The following is a 21,275-nucleotide window of genomic DNA, read 5'->3' as shown; positions in this document are numbered from 1 at the left end:
ATATTTGCTATCTGCCTCTTACAGTAACTGCTGAATTACAGTTGAATACATCTTCCCCTTTTAGCCTGACCTTGATGTGTGTGTGTGAGAGAGAGAAAGTGAGAGAGAGAGAGAGAGAGAGAGAGAGAGAGAGAGAGAGAGAGAGAGAGAGAGAGAAAGAGAGAGAGAGACATAGAGACAGAGAGAGAGAGAGAGAGAGAGAGAGAGAGAGAGAGAGAGAGAGAGAGAGAGAGAGAGAGAAAGAGAGAGAGAGAGTCTTGAGTTTGTAAATAGGTTTTTATTATAGCCTTTTCTTGCAATGGCTTAGAGGCTTTTAATGGTTAGTCAATTACAATAACAACAGGAAATACATACATACACAATGCTTTTTAAATTACATTTTAGGTTCTTGCACGGGTGTTCATTTCAATCTATTTGTTATCTCAAAACAAAAGGTGTTCTGCAGTAGAGGACGTCAATCTTCCTCATGCATTCTACTATGGAAAAGGCTTCTTGTTTGCACTATGTTGATTTAAACACAGTGCATTCTGACTAAATGCCCAGCAGAACACAGACACTGGGGTTGACCTGACGCAAGTCCCGATACCAACACAACCATGTCATTCATTATTGCGAATGATTCGATGCTTCCACAAACCACAAGGTGTTTGACCCATCTGGAATGTTCCTCTCCTGACCTGGTCTTCTTCCAGTAGCGTGAGCAGAAACCTGGGCCGCTGTTGCACACAGACTGAAGAGACCTTTCCCTCTGTGTAGCGTTCGTGACAGCCAGAGGGATTCTACTGTCAGAGCCTCTGATCTGGGACATCCTAATCTGGAGCTCATCTTCTTCTCCCGGAGCGTCTGGCTCCCCTCCTCCAGGTCTTAGAGAGTCCTCCTTTAGAGCACTTTTCCAGTTCTCTGTCTATGAATCATGTCATGTATTATTTAAGGGCCTCTCCCCCGGTCCCACCTGTGTCAAAGTCTTTCTGCAGGTTGTGACCCACCATACAATGAACAACTTAGGGAGGTATATTCCTCCTCCTCACGGAGGCCATAGGATTTGTTATTACCAGCCAGAGACAGAACACTTCCAATGTTCTGCGGTTGAGGCCGTCGGAACGCTTCATTTGTTTTCAACTTTTGCTGTCGCAGGCACCAGGCTTTCTTGCTCTGGCAGACAAGAGACTTGGAGACCAGCCACACATTTCGTGGGTGCTAGCTGTCAGCTGGAGTTTTCTTGGCTCCAAGAAAACTGTCAGAGGAGATTGTGAGTGCAGAATGAGCCTTTGGGTCAGAATCATCACAAGATGTTTACCACCTGTTGGCCCTCCTGAGGGTCAAAGGTCAGGGTCGGTTCTTCAGAACCCCCGTAGCTCCAGGGCAGTGTTCTTCTTGGTAACAGACACAGCTCAGAAGACTGTGGTCACTTATTGAGTTTATTACCCCTTACCAGCAAAGGTAGGTAGGACTAAGTAAACAAAGATCAATGACACATGTTTTAATGGCACAATGGAGGAACAATATACAATTGAAATGTGTATACTGCTGTCACTTCAAGTAAAATACAAAGTTTGAGCCCCAGTCTCCACTGTCTTGCAACTTGAATTCATGACACCTTTCTGAATTACAAACAATAACAATCTAGTACTGCAATTATAAAATAATGGTCCTCATCTCAAATATTACCAGAAAGAATGTATATATTTTTTCAAATGCCATATTTTTTTGCTCTGGCAGACAAGAGACTTGGAGACCAGCCACACATTTAGTGGGTGCTAGCTGTCAGCTGGAGTTTTCTTGGCTCCAAGAAATCTGTCAGAGAAGCTTTCGAGTGCAGAATGAGCCTTTGGGTCAGAATAATTACAGATTATTATGATTATTTACCACCTGTTGACCTCTCTGAGGGTCAGAGTCAGTTCCTCAGAACCCCCGTAGCTCCAGGGCAGTGTTCTTCTTGGTAACAGACACAGCTAAGAAGACTCTGGTCACTGATTGAGTTTCTTACCCCTTATCAGCAAAGGTAGGTAGGACTAAGTAAACAAAGATCAATGACACATGTTTTAATGGCACAATGGAGGAACAATATACAATTTAAATGTGTATACTGCTGTCACTTCAAGTAAAATACAAAGTTTGAGCCCCAGTCTCCACTGTCTTGCAACTTGAATTCATGACACCTTTCTGAATTATAAACAATAACAATCTATAGAGTACTGCAACCATAAAATTATGGTTATTATCTCAAATATTACCAGAAAAATTGTATGTATTTTTAAATGCCACATTTTGAAGTCTGGACATAACGAATAACCCATAAAACAGTTTTTAATTATGTATAAACACACAAATATACATACTTCACATGAAAGATATTATTTTTACTCTTTGACCAATTAGAAATTAAGCACATATAAATCAATGTAACACAAATCATTGACATTATAAACACATTTTCTGGGCGCTCTGCCCCTCCCTCAAACACCTTCAGCAGATTCCCTCTCTCCCACCCGTCCCTCAGGTGAATCCTCTTAGATGGATTATGGGGATAAGATGTCGCTGCACCACAGCTACTCTGCTCTACATCCCCTGCTCCCTCCACTCTACAGGGAGAGACCAACCCATAAGGAGCACAAGGAGAGAGGCTGGAAGAGAGAGGGAGAGAGAGAGAGAGGAGAAGGAGAATGGGGAGGGGGCCACGGCTCGTTCTGTTCAGAAGGCGGGATGAGAGACCATCCAGGATAGAGGTACCGTAAAAGCCTCTTTCTTTGTTTGCGGAACAGGGCATGGCGGTGGGATGGATGCTGTGTTTTGCGTGTCTATGAGTGTCGTTCATGTGTAAGCGTGTCTTTTACATCATGTCTTTATAGTGGTTCATGCAGACACGGAGAGCTGAGCACTGCACAGCACAGAAGACCCTCCCCACATTCACACAGACCCCTCTCACTGCCTAATCTCAGCCAAACAGGGAAAATGGCCTTCCAGCAGACCCCTCCTCATCTGGCCCGGTGGTTCGCTCTATGTCTCATCCTAGTCCTGGAGGTCTGTGGAGAAGAGCCGGACTCTACCACTAGGCGTACTGGCGGGGGGACTCAGTGTGGGGATTACAGCAACCAGGTGATGGAGAACGGGATGTGTCAGCTGGTTGCCACCCTGCCACAGCTGGACGACCAGAAGTGCCCCGACATGTTCCGCTGCACGGACGAGGTCTCCTATTGGCTGCACGAGAACGAGGAGAGGAAGCAGCAGATTCTGTCTCTGAGGGAGACCATCTCAGAACTCCAGGAAGAGCTGAGGAACCACAGGCACCGTGTCAAGCTTCTGGAATTACAGGTGGGTCCTACAGAGACCAGTGTGTGGTGTTCTGGAACACTGAAAGGAAAGGGTGTCAGATTGGTTTGTGCTAGTGAAATTACAAAAGGATTGGCCCGGAGTTGAGGAGGATCAGATTCGAGAGAAATGGTTTCTAGAACTTTTGACTGGTGTGCTAGTGTTCTACAGTGGATTGTTAGAGTGATATGCTATCTGGCCTTCTGGGATTGTTCGGCTCTAGACTGGATCTTCATGAGCCACACACACACACACACACACACACACACACACACACACACACACACACACACACACACACACACTGCCACAGCCACACACACACACACACACACACTGCCACAGGTACAGCCACACACTGCCACAGCCACACACACACACACACACACACACACACACACACACACACACACACACACACATACACTGCCACAGGTACAGCCACACACTGTCACAGCCACCACCACACCACACACACCTGTTCTGTTGCCTGGCAGGTTTCCCTCCTTATGTGACCTTGGTCCTGGGCAGCTAGCTAACTGGATTATCCTGCCTCTCCACGTGCATCCTTGTGGGTCTGTGACTGTAAGCCTTCACACTGCTGGACCAGAGCTGCCTAATGTGTAAACTAAGGACAGGGAGAGGCTGGGGCTGGGGCTGGGGCTGGGGCTGGGGCTGGGGCTGGGGCTGGGGCTGGGGCTGGGGCTGGGGCTGGGGCTGGGGCTGGGGCTGGGGCTGGGGCTGTTTACGTATGATGAGGATAAGGTCGAGTCAGGGCTGGTATGCAGTACAGTATGAGTGGGATAGGGACAGGTCAAGGGATCGTGTGGTGATAAAGCAGGGGGGCATGGCTGGAGGGAGAGTGTGGGATGGGGATAGCGTCTGGAAATAGAACTGCTGTCCTGAGTCTGGAATGGCGGAAGTCAAGGATATGAGCTGGAGTAAGAACAGGATTTGAGGAGCACCTGCCCAGTCTGACCTGATGTCTGGCTGCTTGTTGATCGTCCCAGGAGGTTGAACAAATAACATGTTGATACAACGTGTCACTTCCTATGTACATGTACCTGACTAAACACATGCGGATTCCCTCTATGTGTGTGTGTGTCAGGGTGAGGAGAAGAACCGTATGAATTCTTCCTTGGAGCAGCGCTTCCATGAGTTGGAGGTCCACTATGCAGAAGCCACCACCCTACTGCACATACAGGGCACTCTCATCTCTGATATGCAGGTACACTCTTCAACACTCACACAAACACACAATGACGAGGCGGGCGTTTGTTGCATCTGTCATACCGTGGTGTCTCTGAACAGACCCAGGTCCAGAACCTGACCCTGTTGGTGGAAAGAGTCCGCAGGAACCCTGGCTGTATGATCAACGTGGTTCACACCAGCCCCCAGATGTCTGCGGAGGAGGCCCTGCACCCTGGTACACACACACACGCGCATACACACACTAAAATAACACACCCGTTTGCATCGTCTTAAAGTACGTTTTCCTCATTCACGCGTCTATGTCTCCAACTCTCCAACAGAGGGAGACAACTCAACAATGATATCCTCATTCACTCCATTCCACTCAACACACACAATATATTCTATTGTAGCCCAGTCTATTGTATTCATAGCCACTCCAATATTCTATTGTAGTCCAGTCGATTGTATTCTCAACCACTGCAATATTCTATTGTAGTCCAGTCGAATGTATTCTTAGCCACTCCAATATTCTATTGTAGTCCAGTCAATTGTATTCATAGCCACTCCGATATTCTATTGTAGTCCAGTCGATTATACTCATAGCCACTCCAGTATTCTATTGTAGTCCAGTCGATTGTGACTGGGCCCTCTCCACTCTCTCCCCAACGTGTGTTCCCTGTCTCCTCCCCCAGAGGTGCAGCATGTGAGGAGCTGTCCCATCGACTGTGCTTCCGTCTACCAGAACGGAGTGAGGCGCTCGGGCCTCTACACCGTGGTGCCTTCGCTGGGAGCCATGCCTGTGGAGGTGTACTGTGACATGGACACAGAGGGTGAGACGCGCGCACACACACACACACACACACAGAGAGAACCCCCTCCTTCACGCGCTCCCTGTCGTCAGGAGGAGGCTGGTCGGTGATCCAGAAGCGCATGGACGGCACGGTGAGCTTCGACCGCAGCTGGAGGGACTACAAGGAGGGCTTTGGGGACCTGCTCTCCGAGTTCTGGCTGGGCCTGGAGCACATCCACCACCTGACGGTGCAGGGGGAGTACAGCCTGAGGGTGGACCTGGAGGACTGGACCAGCAAACACAAGCACGCACTCTACCAGAGCTTCAGGTGGGGGACATGTAGACGAGCCCACGGGACAGAGGGGTGGGCTGGGGATGTGCGGTGCACTCCGACTAGCCACTGAGACTGTGTGGGAGACAGCACAGGGAGGAGGGGGGGGGCTTGGAAATTGGACAGTCCTAAGAAACACCCACTGCTTCATACTACACACACCACTGTGGAATCGTAGTTTCCTGATTCAATTCCTTCTTAGGTTGTGTTATCGATGATTACATATTCCATGTGTGTGTGTGTTCAGTGTGGATGGAGAGGAGAGCCAGTACCGGCTGCACGTGTCTGGGTACAGCGGCACTGCTGAGGACTCATTCAGCTGGTACCATGACAAGCAGGGCTTCAGCACCCCGGACACTGGGAACATCTGTGCTGAGATCTCTCATGGGGGCTGGTGGTACAACCAATGCTTCTACGCCAACCTCAACGGTGTCTACTACAGGGTAGGAAAGCCCCGCCTCTCTTTCTCTCTCTCTCTCTCTCTCTCTCTCTCTCTCTCTCTCTCTCTCTCTCTCTCTCTCTCTCTCTCTCTCTCTCTCTCTCTCTCTCTCTCTCTCTCTCTCTCACACACACACACACACACACACTCTAGCTTTCTCTTTCCCTCACAGACACACACATTCACACTCTCTGTGGCTCTTCGCAAACATACAAACTCACTTTGTCTCTCACACAGACAAACACACATTCATTCACTCACTCTCACACATAAATAGTTTCTCTCTCTCTCACACACACCTCATTAACTTCATTAGAGGACACATTTACATTTAGTCATTTTTTAGTCATTTAGCAGACGCTCTTATCCAGAGACACCCACCAGTTGACTGGCAGTTGTCCTCCTCTTACAGTAACTGTGTGTGTTCCCCTCCAGGGGGGCAGGTATTCTCCTAAAGGGAAGAGTCCGCTGGGTCCTGATGGCATCGTGTGGTATTCCTGGAAGGATTCTGATTACTACTCCCTCCGCAAAGTCAGCATGATGATCCGCCCGCGCACGTTCCGACCCCGCATGTCGCCCTAAGTGACGGGAGGCCATGTAACCATGACAGCAGCAGGCTGTGGCTCAAATGGTCTGACAAGATGTCATCGTGCACAGAATGTTACAGTTTGGGGGTTGCCAGGTTTGGCGAGCATAGGACCTGCCCATGACAAGGAGCCAGGGCTTGAACTTCATCCACGCCCTGAGTTCAGGTTGGAGGAAACAGGAAACCGGACAACTCGTGATTTGACTTCCAGGTCATTCCTTTCTTTACAAGACATTACATCCTTAAAACTGTGGCCACCATGCATACTGCACTGTGTGTATACTGCATACATACAGTACGGCATATATATAAATCAATGTATATAGTGTACTGTATATTTATGATATGTGACTTTATATGTTTATAGTGTGGGTGGATTTTTGATCGTGTGTGTATAAATAAATGATCTGGTCAGACATATGTCCAGAAGGCATTTTTGAACAAGTACTGTATGTACTATTGATATTTGTAAGTATCGACTGAAACTTACTGTATGGAAGGGAATTCACCACTCTAGTCCGTAAAGCAAACCACCACTGCAAAGTCTTTGAGACATGTGACCTTGCTCATATGCAACAGGTCATGTACTGTTCTCAACATTCCACAGTTCTTTACCATAATCACAGAACACTGCCAATCTAACAGACTAATGCTGGAGAGAAAAAATCACCCCCACATATACCAGATTCTCAACAGAAAGCCCAACATAGTTGGAGACTATGTTGGCCTATCCCCTCCTCGTATATATGTAGGTGAATACGACTGATGTCAGGATGACCACACTGGCTCTATGGTTTACAAATTGATAAATGGATGTGGACAAGCGCACGTCAGGGACAGATCCATAGAACACAGGGGTAGTGTATGTATGAGTCATGTTTGTGTGCACACATCAGATCCAGCAGCCGGTGAATTCCGTCAGAGTTGGGTGTCTCGGGTGAAAAGACTCTTTCATTCCATCTCTCTTTCCCCCCCCCCCGCCCCCCACCCCCCGCCTAAACACAGACACTAGGCACAAACACACACTAGGCACAAACACACACACTAGGCACAGACAGGCTCTTTGACGCTGCGCAGAGTCAACTCGTTCTCTTTCCTCTCCGTCTCCACAGAGCGATATGAGGGAGGAAAAAGGACTTCTGTGTGTGTGTGTGTGTGTGATGACCTCTGAAATCTACTGATAGCACAGGACATGATTCATATCTTTCTGCTTACTTTCTCACATAAACAGACACAAGAAAAACTGAAACTGGCCAGAATAGAGTATAAATCAGAGTTTATTAAATCAAAAAGAATTTCTTTCCTTTTTCAGGGTGACAAATATATTGCAAATTTTTCTATACATAAAATAGTATCTCAACAACCCAAAGCACATGCATCCAAAAGAATATATATATATATAATGTATATTTTGTGTTTACAATGTGACATAAAAAGGGTGAGATTAGAGAATGATTGAAGATTGCACTGTGATAGGACAGGAGGAAGCAAAGCAAAGGTGACAGAGAAACCTGGTTGAAAACATGGACCCAAACCCAGCCATCTGAACGGCGCTCTCTTCCTGTCTTCCTTTCCTTCCTAAGTGCTGACATGTAAAACGCAGCTGAAAGTACCAGTGCTCTCTGTGTGGCGTGGAAGGAAAGGAGAGCACAGGGTTGCGTACAAGTATTGGGATGGAGCCATTGTGTTTGGCACTGGTTGTGTGGAAGGCGTTGGTTTCGCTGATGTTTTGGCTTCAATATAGAAAGCATGCTAGCTCAAATACCTCATCGTTTCCTGCTAGTCACAAGCAGAAGTCTGCCTTTGGATTTCCTGTCTTCAACAGCAAAGTGATGCGTCATCGAGTACAGGATGGGGGGAAACGAGCAAAGCATGCAGTTCTATTTTGCTCAGAAAACGGACAAGGCACATTGACAGGAAGTGGGTGGAGCTTCCTGTAAGCGATTCAGGAAGTAAAGAGGAAACGGAGGGAGCTCACTGCCAGCAGTGCTCAGACACACTAACAGTCAAGGGGCTCGAACACACACAGCCTCTCTCTCTTAAGGCTTCATTGATGAGAGCACCCTGGCACATGCTGCATTGTAAACGACCGAATGCTCTTCGTTTCCATTCTTTGAACCGACTCATTTCCTGTGGAGACGCGAGCATGAGGTCCATGCCATGGAGCAGGCTGAGGGCAGTACGACAGGCGGCACCCAGGCGGACGTTCTGCTTGAGCTTTGGGCTCACTGACTCACACGGGACCAAGCTGGCGCTCCAGAACGAGGCCTGCGCGGGGAAGAGTGGAACCATGTCAGAGTCCCAGACCCTGCTGACTAACACTAGTCAACTGTTTGGACACGGTTTACTTTCGGCGACTGTTGGAGATAAACAGTTACACGCTGTTTCTAAGAGCTTGCGATGGCAGTTCATGAATGGGAGACATGGTACATGTACAGGAGAAAGCGAAGGGGGTGGGGTGTGGGGCTAGGGAGAGATAGAGAGAAGTGTTGGATGGCTGGAGCCGGGAGGGGCAGCATGGGGGTCCCAGGGGAGGCCTACATGGTGGTAAACTGACTGTGAGCTTGCCTCAGTTTCTCGGCAATCTGTGGACAACAAGAAGAACAACAGAACTTCCTGTATCAGATGTAAGATGATGTGTATGGTAACGCTGTCTGTGGGATGGATAGTATATCTCTGTCCATACATATTATGGGATGCACTCCAAAGAATACCTTGAGTGAGAGAATTCCATTCAATACCCCCCACCACACTGAATGTGTGAGTTGTCATTTTGAGTGTTGTGTGTGTGTGTGTGTGTGTTGGGCGTGCGTATGTCTGTCTTCTTACAGTCTCGTAGAACTTTACTTGCTCCTCCAAGTACTGCTGCATCACCCTGTTGTAGTCGTAGATACGGTTGCTATGGAAGTGGTTCATCTCGGCTGAGAGAAACCAGGAAGTAAACTTAAAAGACTGCCACAAAACACATTTTAACACCATCTGTTTAGCACACAAGTTTCGATACGTTTGTAAAACATCAAAATAATCCTTTAAGGTATAATCTGTTATGAAAACACATGAAAATGTATTTCATAATTCATTACTACATTCAGTTTATAGCAATATGACCCAGGTCTTCATTTGGACGTAGCTCTTTGCTACCTTGTAGTGCATAAGACATGGTGCTGACACGTTTAGACATGGTGACTTTCTCCTGAGGGGTGATTTTGCTTGTGGCCACCAGCCTGTCTCCCTCCTTCACCTTCTCTATGGCAGCCTGTGAGGGACACAGCATCCGTAAGCTACATGGGGCATTTGATCCAAATCAAGGAAAACGTTTTAAGACCTCGATGGTGTGTCCTTTGTGGCTATCCCTTTGTTCCAGCCTAGCGTCCCCTACCTTGTGTACTCCTATGGTGTCGGGGAAACATCCCAGGAGGCCCTTGTACTCGTTGTTTGTCTCCATGAGGAAGTGTAGGTCTTTCCTGGGCTGGACGGGGAGAACACACACACACACACACACTAGTTAGACATGACACTGACCAGTTACACAGGTAGCTGTAAACCCTCTTATTGTCCTGAGGTCATAATGACTTCAAATTCAAACCTCCGAAAATTATGTTAAATATTAATATATCAAAATATTAAGTATATGGCTGCAAATGACCCCGAAAATGAAAATCTGCGGCATTGTTTAAATATTTTTTATTAATAAATGTCTTAGGTTCAATATGACCAGATATATACAGTAGGGGCTGTACCAGTCCTGGTGAGGTTGAACCATATATCAGGGAAGGTCAAAGGTGAGAGAATATACTAAGACCATCTAATTTCTCTCTATTAAATATTTGAACTTTTTGTTTAGATTATAACGGACGTTGTAAACAGCAGTAACTCATAGATTTTGTCTTGAAAAGGACTCGTCTTGATTGAAGCTAAGAAATTCTAAACAAAGTTGTTGAAATAAAACACTTCAGATGACATAGGAACTCGCACACAGATCAGACAATCGAACATACTGCGTACCGCGTGTTCTTTGTCTGACGTCCAAGATCAAACGAGTGACCAAACAAACCGCCTGACCAGATGGCCTGTTAAAAGACCCCCGAACCCTGCAACTACTAACTAGTAGCCAATACATTCAGTCAGATATGGAAGGATTCAGATGAAAAGCTGAAGATGGATAAACAACACAGCAATGTAGGGCTTGGCGTGACTGAATGCAAGACTCCTAGCCAATCACATGGCTGCTTTGAAAAGCTTAAAAATCTGAAGGCCTGTCAATCCTGCAAGGAGAAGAGGGGGGGGGGGGGCTCTGGAGCGAGACACATGCTTACCAGATGAATCTTCCATGAGGACGCTGCTTAGACATCAAAGAGAGGGCCGAGGTTGGATTTTAGTGCAAGCCATGGAGACCAAGTCAAACCTTATCTAAAATTTATCAAGGCGACTATATATTCCCCAAATTATGTTGGAGCAGAGCTCGGAGGAAAATAGGGCATAGACCTATCACGGAAAATAGAGTATACTGCCGTTTTCTTTAATGGTCTCTTTTCCCAACACACTAGCTTGCAACAGGCTCAGAGTCAAACGAGGTCAAACCTCGCATATAAACAATGTCATGTAATCAGTTAGCAGATGCTTTAATCAAAGCAACATACAGGGGGAGGGGGGGGGCAGCGGAAGGAGAGAGAGGGGGACTAAGAGAGACCGGCGGGTCCGTCTACCTGCTCTGCCACCATCTGAGCGATCTCCTCGTAGGTCTTTCCTGCTGCCGTCATGGCGTCGGTAAGGGTAGCCTCTCCTGGACACACAAGGCACCAGAGATCAAACTCTAAATGCTTTTGTAAAGCCCCTTTTTGCAAGCACTGTCCCAGGGGGCTTCACATTATGCCCATAGGACTGCACCTAAACCAACCCCAAAAACCTCAAAGATCGAATCACCTTCTTATCAACCATTTTCTTGGTTAACACTTGACGAGTACACAGAATGTTCCAGAACATCCAACTCTCCTAGCATAGGCTTTAATATGAATGCATTTCTAAATATGATATGGGTGGGCTCCAGTACCTTGGTATCCACTGCTCGTAAAGACCGAGGAGAGATTTTGGAAGGCCTTGCCAATGCGCTGGTACTCCTTTGGCAAAGCTAGAGAGAAGAACATTACACCAAGATCTACAACTCTCCACAGCTTTGTGAGGGAATGTTATAGCAGTTGTGAAGCGGTTTGTGTGTCGGTACATACGTCCTGTGCATCTCTTCCAATGCTCCTGGCCCACGGTGAGGATCTCCTTCACGCCATCATCCATGGCTCTGGTGAACCTGCTGAACTGTTCGCACTTCTGCTCCCTGGAAGGACAGACACACAGACACACCGTTTGCAACACTGCAACGTGGCGACTCGTGCCACTGCTCCATCGTTGAGACAGACTTCCAGGTCCTTCTACGCATCAGGTCCGGACAGGATGTGATGTCACTCACACGTCGGGGGGTTCCAGGTCGGGTGCTTCGGGTTCTATCGTGGAGAAGATCATCACTCCCACCACCTCGTCCTTCTCTGCTTTTCTCTTGCCCGTTTTCCAGTCCTGCAACGGAAACGATGCTCACTAACAGCCAATGGGATCTCAGAGATGTTGGTCTCTAAGCTCCTCTCATTGGTTGACCCGTCTGATCCCGGATGCTGACCTTCTCGTCCTTGTAGTTGAGGAAGAGCTGGAAGACGTCGCTGTTGGAGACCACGGGGTGTCGACACATCCTGATCATCCAACCCTGCAACCTCTCCATGCGCATCTTAATGAACTCCTCATCAAAGCGACCTGGGGGGGGGGGGGGGGGGGGGGGGGGGGGGGGGCGGTTACATGTGACCACTTAAGATAAGAGAGAGGAGGTTGTCAAGAGACCCGGAGCTCACCTGTCACCTGCTTGTCCGGTAGTGAGGGAATGGGGATCGCCGAACCAAACTTGTCCAGGAGCCTCTCGTACAGCCAATCAAAGTGCTTGTATCTATGATTGACGGGTCTGTTTGTGGTCTGTAAGCCAATCACCACAAGTCACATACGGCCCGTGGAGTGTATGAGCTACAATGTCAATTTGCTCCTGACTGTGCCAAGGTAGGAAAAACATGGATTCAACTGTGAGTCAGAAAACCTCTACTTGAGAGCCAGACTCACATTGGGTGTGACCTGGTACTCGATGTAGCTCTTCAGCCCGTACAGCTTGGTTCCCTTCTTGGGGTCGGCCACCACGCAGTCCAGCTGAGACTCAGGGTACGCCCACACTGGACCCACCTCGCCCATCTGACAAACATGACACTTGACTCGAAACACTTCATCTGACGCAGAAACAGTAACGAGCTGTTAGCGATAACCTAATAGCATGGAGACAGGACGGCCAATGACGTGCAGTTACGTTACAAAGTATGACCGGCAAATACCCAACATGCCACTATCAGATAGGACATCCTGAAGATAGACCTGAAGAGAGTCCATTCAAACCCTTGTTAAGAATACAGGCAGAGATGGATGACCAGCGTACATAGATGAGAAGCTTGTCTTTGCCCTTGGCCAGCTGCTTGCAGAGGAGGAACAGCTCCGGGCCGGACTTGGAGAAACCGGGGAACCTGCTCGGGAGAAGATCACAGCAATTTCCGAACACGGCTGCTGCAGTCGGAGAGCTTGTTCCAAAAAAGGGAGCCGTTTTGACCTCAACAAAAACTGCTTATCAATCACTCAAGGAATCAATCGTTTTTCACGCCCTTAGCATTTAGACCCCTCGGCTAAAGCGATGTGTATGAACGGCGCCTGTCAAGATGAGGATAAGAGTCAGCCTTGTCTTACTTGTTGAGGGAGATTTTCATGGAGGAGCCTCCGGCCCCGCCTCTCTGAAGGGCCCCGCCCTCCCCCCCCTCGGACTCGGCATAGCCTCCCGACGACTTGACATCATCCCACTCGTCGTCCCACTCGTCGTCATCAGCGCCTAGTCAGTCACACACACGCGCACGCCAGTTACACAGGCGACCCAAACAAGTATCAACACACAGACAGGCAAGAGGACAGACATGTGCACACAGGGAAGCAGTCAGACGGTGGAGGAACGGCGTGGAGAACGTTCATGAGAAGAGCACACACACACAACACAACAAGTCTTCAGACACTCAACTGGCATTGTAGCCAAAATACCCTTTTGAATTCACGGAAACCTACAGTGTTATGCAAGTTAGGCAAGCCAAAACTAGTATCAACCAGTCCAACAACACACAAGGTCTTGATCCGAATGAATATCAGAGTTAGATCGTCATTCGATAATGAATGAATGATGTTAAAACATAAGATTCTTTATGACAGTTGCTTTACTGTTAGCTCTATTGTCACCAGCCCACTGCAATTCTGGGGTTAATCCAAGATGGAAAAGCTGCAGTGCTAAGACATTAAGAAAGTGAAAAAAACACATGTTTACACAGGGATCCCATTAAACTTTCCCTTCGAGGAAATATCATGCCAGAACACTTCAAAGTACTACAGATTATGGAGCAAACACACAAGCATCCCACTTCCTACACACTTTAATATCCATGCTGGTAGAAATACTAAACACATGATCAACATTTTCTAAAGTTAATCTAATCAAGGTAATAAACAGTCGCACAATCAGGGACACAGTCGCAGCAGGCAATTGAATACCTGCACAGTCAATAAGGTATGGATACATGGCTGTAAAAAAAGGATTATTTTAGTCATTTCATCCCTGTGAATAGTTTGCATATGCACTTAAATAACAACCACCAAAATTCGTAGTATACCAGTGCTAGCCACCCATAGTTGGAACCCGCCCACGATCCCCTTGGTTGTCCCCAGTAAAAGTAGCTGCTACCTGGGCCTTGGTAGGCCTGGGGGTGGCCCTGTGCAGCGGAGCTCCAGGGATTCGCTGCAACATTCTTGCCCGTCTCTGTGCCCTCGGGCTTGGCCGCCCAGTTGTTGGAGGAGCCCCCAGTAGCGTCTGAGTTCCACACGGACCAGGGGTCATTCCCATTGCTGGCCTGGAGGAGGGAGAGATGGAGGGAACGAGAGAGAAAGACGGAGGAATCGTTTTGCCAATTAAGAGATGTTTCCTGCTTCCACCCCTCGGTGATTCACTGAAGAGAGAGACATACATATAAAGAGAGAACTTGATAACGAGAGAGAGCATAGATAAGTCAGTTCATGGACACCTTTGGACCTTGTGTGTTCACGCAAACATCCGGTCACACAAAACCCTCGGTGAACTTGCGCCCCAGGCAAACAACACATTCAATTGAATCCTATCCTCGTTCACGCCTCACATCTCCCACTCCCAAGCATTGACGACATTCTATTCAAAGGGGAATCCGTAGGGTGCACCGTGTCTGAGAGTGGAAGGGCTTCACAGAGACCACAGAGGCTCCCTCGCACAGGGGCACCTCTCCGGGAAGACACGAGAGGTCAGACGGGGACACTGTGGAGGCGTGTTACCACGCAGCAATGTCCAGACTACTACCATGCCATGCATAGGGCGAGGGACAACATGCAGTGTCCGTCCTTGTGTATAGTACGTGTGTGTGTGTGTGTGGTTGGGTGCACCTGTGTTCTGCTGGATGCGAAGGACAAGTCTGTATTGAACACACCTACTCAATGGGCTATGCTGACCCATGTAGACCTATAGAGACCCATGTAAACCCATATAGATCTTTCCTCCTTCCCTCGTACTCTCAGAATGACAATGTTTATCCAGACCTCATTTTGAACACACGCCCTGAGCTGAATACGTTTGGTGTGATACATGAAGGTTCATACTGTTTATAATACATACAACATTTGGCGCCTCAAAGGTAGATCAATCATGCAGTGGTGATGGCTTGTATGTGAGCGCGCTCACTGATCACATCACTCATTGGATCATTACATATGACTCATTTAGCTTTTATCCAAAGTGATAATATCTTGTGATAATTGGCTTCTTGCTGATTGGCAGCTTGGAGGAGTGCATGATAAACCAGTGATTGTGCCGATCATGCGTGAAGTTTTCACTGATTGATCTGTGATGGGTTTGATAAACTGCATATGTAAATAGGTGTGTGTGTTTCAAAAGAAAAATGTCGATCGAGAGAGAGAGAGAAAGAGAGAGAGAGGGGAGAGAGAGAGCGAGGGCTGTAACGTCAAAGGGTGCGTGGGACATCATGCATGTGAGCATGCTGGGACAGGCTGGAAGGTCGCTGGTTTAGGGAGGGGGGGGGTTACTTGCTCAGGCAGATTGGAAGGATATGGGAAGTTTGGCCGGGGGCTGGGGGCAGCCATGCTGTAGCCCACCCCAGAGTTGGTTACCTGGTCAGGGGAGGAGAGGGAGGAGGGGGGGCCCGGGGTGTCAGGGGTGTCCGGCTGGGGGCTCAAACCCCCAACATCCACCTTGGGGGGGGGGGGGGGGGGGGGGGGGGGGGGGTTGGAGAGGGTGACATCATCACAAAGCGCCTGCAAGTGAAGGGGTTACCCTGGTAGCAAACACCGAGGTGGCGTCAAATTGTGTGCGTGTGTGCGGCCCTTCACTTCTGCATATCAGAGGGATGGGACGACAAAAAAGCATTCCACCGCGGTCCTTTTTGTCTGCCCACTTCTCCTTTGATCGTCTCTTAATTTTGAAATGCACAATTCTTTCTGGAGTTGGACACCAAACTGTGCACTGTTGTGTGTGCTATGAGTCACCCATTTATGCACATATACACACACATGCTTGCGCACGCGCACACACACACACACACACACCATGTCATGACCTGCTACACTGGGCTTGTCCCTTCTCATCAAATCGTTTGTACCATGTTGTTTTCAGATAAGTGGTTCAAAAGGACGTGGAGATCAGGGGAGGAAACTAGGAGTCGTTATTGGGACACAGAGTCTAAAATACAATGACGAAACAGTTACAAAACAACGCAAGACAGCTCACATCTGTTCGAGCTGGAAGGCATAACGGAGCAAGTGTGTGTGTGTGTTACCTGTGGTGTGGGGTTGGCTGCTGCAGGGGCAAAGGCATCAAAGAAGGACAAGTCAGCAGCGGCTACGTTTCCTACGTTTCCTACGTTTCCTCCTCCTGAAGAAAGCTTACCAAGCTGGGGGGGGGGGGGGGGGGGGGGGGGGCAGAAATATATGTTAGTAAACCTCTTCCACAGAAGGCAGAGTGCAGTATTGAGACGGTGGCCTGCGCTTCGAAGACAGTGTGATGTCTGTCTTACATTAAGCCCTGCTGCTTTCAATGAAAAGCATGTGGTTATCGAGCGTCTATGAGAATATGAAGGTCCTCTCAGAAAAGCAAAACATCTTGGGGCAGCTGTGGAGGCAACTTTGGGTCATGATACGCACACCAGAGTGTGCTTCAGCTCCGAGTGTGTTTGGATTTAGCCTAAACTGTTTAGCAGATCTCTTCTCTCCTCCCATTGACTAGCCTGAGCTCACATCTCTTGGGTGGCTGTGAGCTGGCCAGAGAGTGAATTCCTCACTTAATGAAGTACTACACACACAGACACACACACGCACACACACACTGCTAAATGAATTCAACAAAGATCGAAAAGCTTTTGAATCAAACCACCCCAGTATCCGTCTGTGTGGTACCTTTGAATGATGGCACTATTTTAATTTAGGCTGTCACATCAACACACTGGGCTAGCGCATTACAAAACAACATTCAAAAGGTTGGCGGTGGGCCTTCCTAACCTCGATATAGTCTTCTGGCACCAGTCCCACCTCTCCTCTGGAGTTCTGAGCTTCGATCCAGCCTCCTCCGATACTCTGCAAACGAAACAGGGCCAAGTACCAATTGAGAGGACCCGGATTGGCTGGCGCTGAGCCGAAAGCGGCCTCCGTCGTCACGTGGTGCGATGACAGACTTATACCGGAGGCACGCCGAGTGACCTTTGAACTCCCGTCTGAACGGATGATAACCGTGGCTGACATCACGATTGTTCCTCCTTTAAAATAGGACCCATCTTTTATGGTCGGTGATCATGTGAGGCTTTTATAGGCCAGGGGCATCACAAAAGGCCACAGTGGCATGGGTGAGTCAGCAGCGCTGGTCACTTCGTCATGGAGCGTGCTAGACTTTTCACACAATAATGGATTGATGTGAACCGTCTGGTTTGGTGTTGAGCGTGGGATCAAGGGGAAAGAGTGTGACACGTTTGAGGGCAAGGTAGAGGGTACGGCTGGAGAGACAGACAGGTGACAAACGGCCCGGGAAAGAGGGAGGACGACAGAGAGAGAAAGCAGGAGTCCGATGTGATTCGGGGATATCGCGACATTGTGCATGTTCTCTCCATTTCAAAAACAACGACAAAATATTGACATAAACATATACGTTTCTGTGTTTAAAGCAGGGATACGTGGAGAAAGAAGGCTAGAGAGTGAAGAGAGAGAGAGTGAGAGAGAAACATAACAGACACGTGACCGACCTGGTTGGTGATGGTGACAGTCTCTCCTTCTCTCACCGTGAGCTCATTGTTCCCGGCCTCAGCCGTGAAGTCATACAGAACCTGCGCCTGGGGAGACACCACACAGCCGCGCACGCACGCACCTCAGTGAAAACATGGTCGAAGGTATGCATGAAAACAAGCTATAGGGGGAAGAGGGGCCATCTGAAACAGGCTGAACAAGCTGGTCTGGGTAGGCATGCTGAGTCAGCGCCAGTACTGTATAAACACCTACACGCCTGAGCCAGGCTGCGTTATTACAGTGGGGAATCTCACTCTCGACCCCAAAGACCCCCGTCTCCCAATACAAACAGACCCAACAATCACCATTCAATCCACAGTACAGTAGGCCTACATGGCCCAAACCCAAAGATAAAGCGATAGAGCGGTGGAACACAGAGCAACCCTCATCAAATGTAAAGTAGCCTCCCTCCCCCCCCTCTCTCTCTCCTCTCTTCCACCCCCCCCCCCCTCTCTCTCTCCCCCCTGCAGCCACCTGGCCCACAGACAGGGAACTGAGAGTGCTCGTTGTGTTATCACTTCTTCATCTTAATCATGGAGGCTTTTTAGAAATGACCACTACTGAATTGGAACCATTTTGGAGGCAGATGTGAGAAAACAGTATTTTTAAGATTCTTGGTGTTCCCTTTTCTGGGTATTTACCCTATGGTTACATTTCTTCCTTTCACAGCCTCACGTCAAATTATTGTAAACACAAAACAACAATCCCCACTCCTTGATTATGTCAAATTGTAGGCTGTATGTTTAGTGTTTTGTATTCTATTGTTTAGTGTGTTCATACGCTGCAAGTGACAAAAGAAAGGGTTTGAATTTCAAACTAATGATGGTGTGATACCAGAAATAAGCCCGTCAGATCAGTGCACAGAATGCACAGTGCCTCATCCAGGCTGCTAGCATAGCGGCTAGCCAGTGAGAAGGAATGTCTGTCTATTTAGCCTTAGCCTCTGTGAATAGAGGGTCTATTTTTGCATTAGCCTAGCTGCTCCCATGAGTCAGGAGGTGGCTTTCAAACAGGAACCAAAGAAGGAGAAGAAGAGAAAGAGGGAGGAGGGGGATGGAAAGAGAAGAATGAAGAGAGAAAGGGAGAGGGAGAAATCTAGAAGATGTCAGAATCACAAATGATCTAGTCTGATCTTCTGAAATCTGAAGTCAGTCAACATTTAACGAGGCTAACTTCCTTTGGGACTTGGTACACTGTCACACACCTGATGTGTGACATGTTTGACACTTCATTTGACATCGCCTTTTCCAAGCCCAGGGCACTTCCTTAAATACTAAACAATTCTTAGAATGCTATGATGATGCAATAAGTGCATTGTAATAAGTGGGATAGAATTGTTGGACAATTGCCTGATTCTCATCTCCATCCTTGACAAGCTGCATTACAAGACACAGAAATCAGCACAGCAAGTTAGGGATGAAGGTTTGGATAAACCATACTTAAATGTCCACAAAGAATATTCTAAAATGTTGAGAACTGATGCACGCACACAAAATTGAAAGGATTTAGGTATGCAATCCTCTTTTTTATTCTAAAACCTTTTCATTCAAGCCTCATGAAGGCCTACTAGCAATGCAAATAATAGATATAGGCTTTTAGAGAGATGGCCCATATGTATAGGAACGTAGAACGAAGGAAGTGAACAGTCATCAAAGTATTAAATAACACACATCAACGTAACTGTTGAACACAGTTTACACCAATTATTTATATTGCAAACTGCAGGTCCCAGAATTCCTTGCGTGAAGAAATGACCCGCACTGGAAGGGTAGTAAAATGTCACAAGACACGTTTTAATGAGACATATTTTCCATGTTTTTTAAAAGCATACTTTATAAACGTTAAGTGTCAAGAATTCACGTGCAATTTAAGTTAGAATAACCCAGAACATATCTTTTCAACGCAGTTGTAGACTATGAGCATTAAAAGACTACAGTGTAAGACTACAACTCCAGACTCTTCTACGCCTTGTCAAACCGAATCGCGCAAATTCAGTAGATCGCGAAGTTTCTGAAAAAAGCACTAAATTAAAGAAGTAATCATACCTTGTTTGCCATTATGGTAGCCTTTACCAAACATTACAAAACGGCCCAGAGGGTTCAGGGTTTTCAAATCCTCAGCTTGACATTTCCCCGCTGCTCAACTAGGCGAAAACAAGGCAATTCTTCTTGGGGGCTGCGCCGCAGTAGCCTACAAATTTTAATACATCACTAAATACAGGTTGCCCTTTAACCTCAACTTTGAATAGTTAAGGGCGAGAAATACTGCGATAAACTATACTAGTTCAATCTTATTTCGACGTTTCTACCGGGGAATTCGCTGTCGTTATGACTTTTTGAGTCCAGTATAGTACCCCGGGAGTACGAAACCGGAAAGAAAGCCTGGCACTGACAAGTCCAGTAATGGTTCACTCCAAGACCAAACCTTGCTTGAGATACAATAGACGATATTGATAAAAAAAAGTATTTCATTATACTAGCTAGTCTGCCCATAACAATAATTATAGTAGCCTATTAAGTATTGCATGTACTTATTTATGATTGCTTGTTTATGATTGTTGGTAAGGTGGTTATTATTTTTGTTGGTATTTTAAATTTATGACTGGAAATTATTGTTCTTTTCAGACAATCATGAAGTGAGGAGCCTATAATTCATAAATCTATGAATATTGATCCGTCATAAATGCATGTTTTTGTATAATTTTTGTTAAACAATATGTGAAATATTATATGTAAAATGCTTTACGTTTTTTTTTTTTTTACACCAAGTCAAGTGAGACAAGAAGGCTAATATGTAAGACAAATACGAAAAATGTCCTGTGTGGAAGTCGCCATCTACCGGCAAAATGTATTGTTGCAGCGTAGTCTAGTTCTGCTTCAGAATGGATTTGCATTGTTGAATGATTGTGACGCCAGAAGTCACAAAACATCTTTTAGCTGCTACATTACAAAATACGTCATGTAATTTAGATCATTTTATACTCAGTGTTGGGTAACTTCAGACGATGCTTCACCGGCCTGCTAGAAACAAATGCATTGATTTATGTTCAATGTATCATCTGTCGCAGTTATTTCACTTTAACTAAGTGAGAATTCGGAAAGAGGTAGAACCAGCACTCTTTTCATGATCTATCAAACTTTCCTGTGGCTTGTAG

General features: G+C 47.1%; 2 protein-coding genes across 3 annotated transcripts; one reads left to right on the top strand and one right to left on the bottom strand.

The window, feature by feature from the left end:
• The first annotated feature begins 2,952 nt into the window (after positions 1-2,952).
• On the top strand, positions 2,953-7,066 carry si:ch211-203k16.3 (angiopoietin-related protein 7). The gene is made up of 7 exons (XM_047022190.1): positions 2,953-3,312; positions 4,418-4,537; positions 4,621-4,735; positions 5,196-5,333; positions 5,405-5,621; positions 5,872-6,067; positions 6,499-7,066. The coding sequence occupies exons 1-7, from the start codon at positions 2,953-2,955 to the stop codon at positions 6,643-6,645; spliced, it is 1,293 nt and encodes a 430-aa protein (XP_046878146.1). The 3' UTR covers positions 6,646-7,066.
• An 842-nt stretch (positions 7,067-7,908) lies between these two features.
• Positions 7,909-20,523, bottom strand: snx9b (sorting nexin 9b). 2 transcript variants are annotated; one of them, XM_047021441.1, is made up of 18 exons: positions 20,167-20,523; positions 18,082-18,168; positions 17,348-17,422; positions 16,630-16,743; positions 14,499-14,664; positions 13,466-13,604; positions 13,164-13,251; positions 12,800-12,925; positions 12,541-12,658; positions 12,315-12,445; positions 12,111-12,214; positions 11,875-11,978; positions 11,700-11,777; positions 11,356-11,432; positions 10,029-10,118; positions 9,791-9,905; positions 9,479-9,570; positions 7,909-9,234 (listed from the first exon to the last, which is right to left on the bottom strand). In XM_047021441.1, the coding sequence occupies exons 1-18, from the start codon at positions 20,176-20,178 to the stop codon at positions 9,187-9,189; spliced, it is 1,764 nt and encodes a 587-aa protein (XP_046877397.1). In that variant the 5' UTR covers positions 20,179-20,523; the 3' UTR covers positions 7,909-9,186. The 2 variants fall into 2 exon arrangements, with proteins under 2 accessions (XP_046877397.1, XP_046877398.1); XM_047021442.1 differs by having other exon boundaries at positions 13,164-13,248.
• Positions 20,524-21,275: the final 752 nt, after the last annotated feature.

Source organism: Hypomesus transpacificus, chromosome 6 (assembly GCF_021917145.1).
Source record: "Hypomesus transpacificus isolate Combined female chromosome 6, fHypTra1, whole genome shotgun sequence".
Classification (NCBI taxonomy): domain Eukaryota; kingdom Metazoa; phylum Chordata; class Actinopteri; order Osmeriformes; family Osmeridae; genus Hypomesus; species Hypomesus transpacificus.
Note: the sequence above shows the minus strand (reverse complement) of the source record. Positions and strands in the feature narration are given on the sequence as shown.

Bases quoted from the DNA above. Each gene is read 5' to 3' on its own strand.
- si:ch211-203k16.3 (XM_047022190.1), top strand. From the start codon at position 2,953: ATGGCCTTCCAGCAGACCCCTCCTCATCTGGCCCGGTGGTTCGCTCTA. The intron at 5,622-5,871 runs GTGGGGGACATG...GTGTGTGTTCAG, and splicing joins GCACTCTACCAGAGCTTCAG to TGTGGATGGAGAGGAGAGCC. The intron at 6,068-6,498 runs GTAGGAAAGCCC...GTTCCCCTCCAG, and splicing joins TCAACGGTGTCTACTACAGG to GGGGGCAGGTATTCTCCTAA.
- snx9b (XM_047021441.1), bottom strand. The intron at 12,659-12,799 runs GTGAGTCTGGCT...ATTGGCTTACAG, and splicing joins AGTACCAGGTCACACCCAAT to ACCACAAACAGACCCGTCAA. The intron at 12,215-12,314 runs GTCAGCATCCGG...TTTCCGTTGCAG, and splicing joins TCAACTACAAGGACGAGAAG to GACTGGAAAACGGGCAAGAG.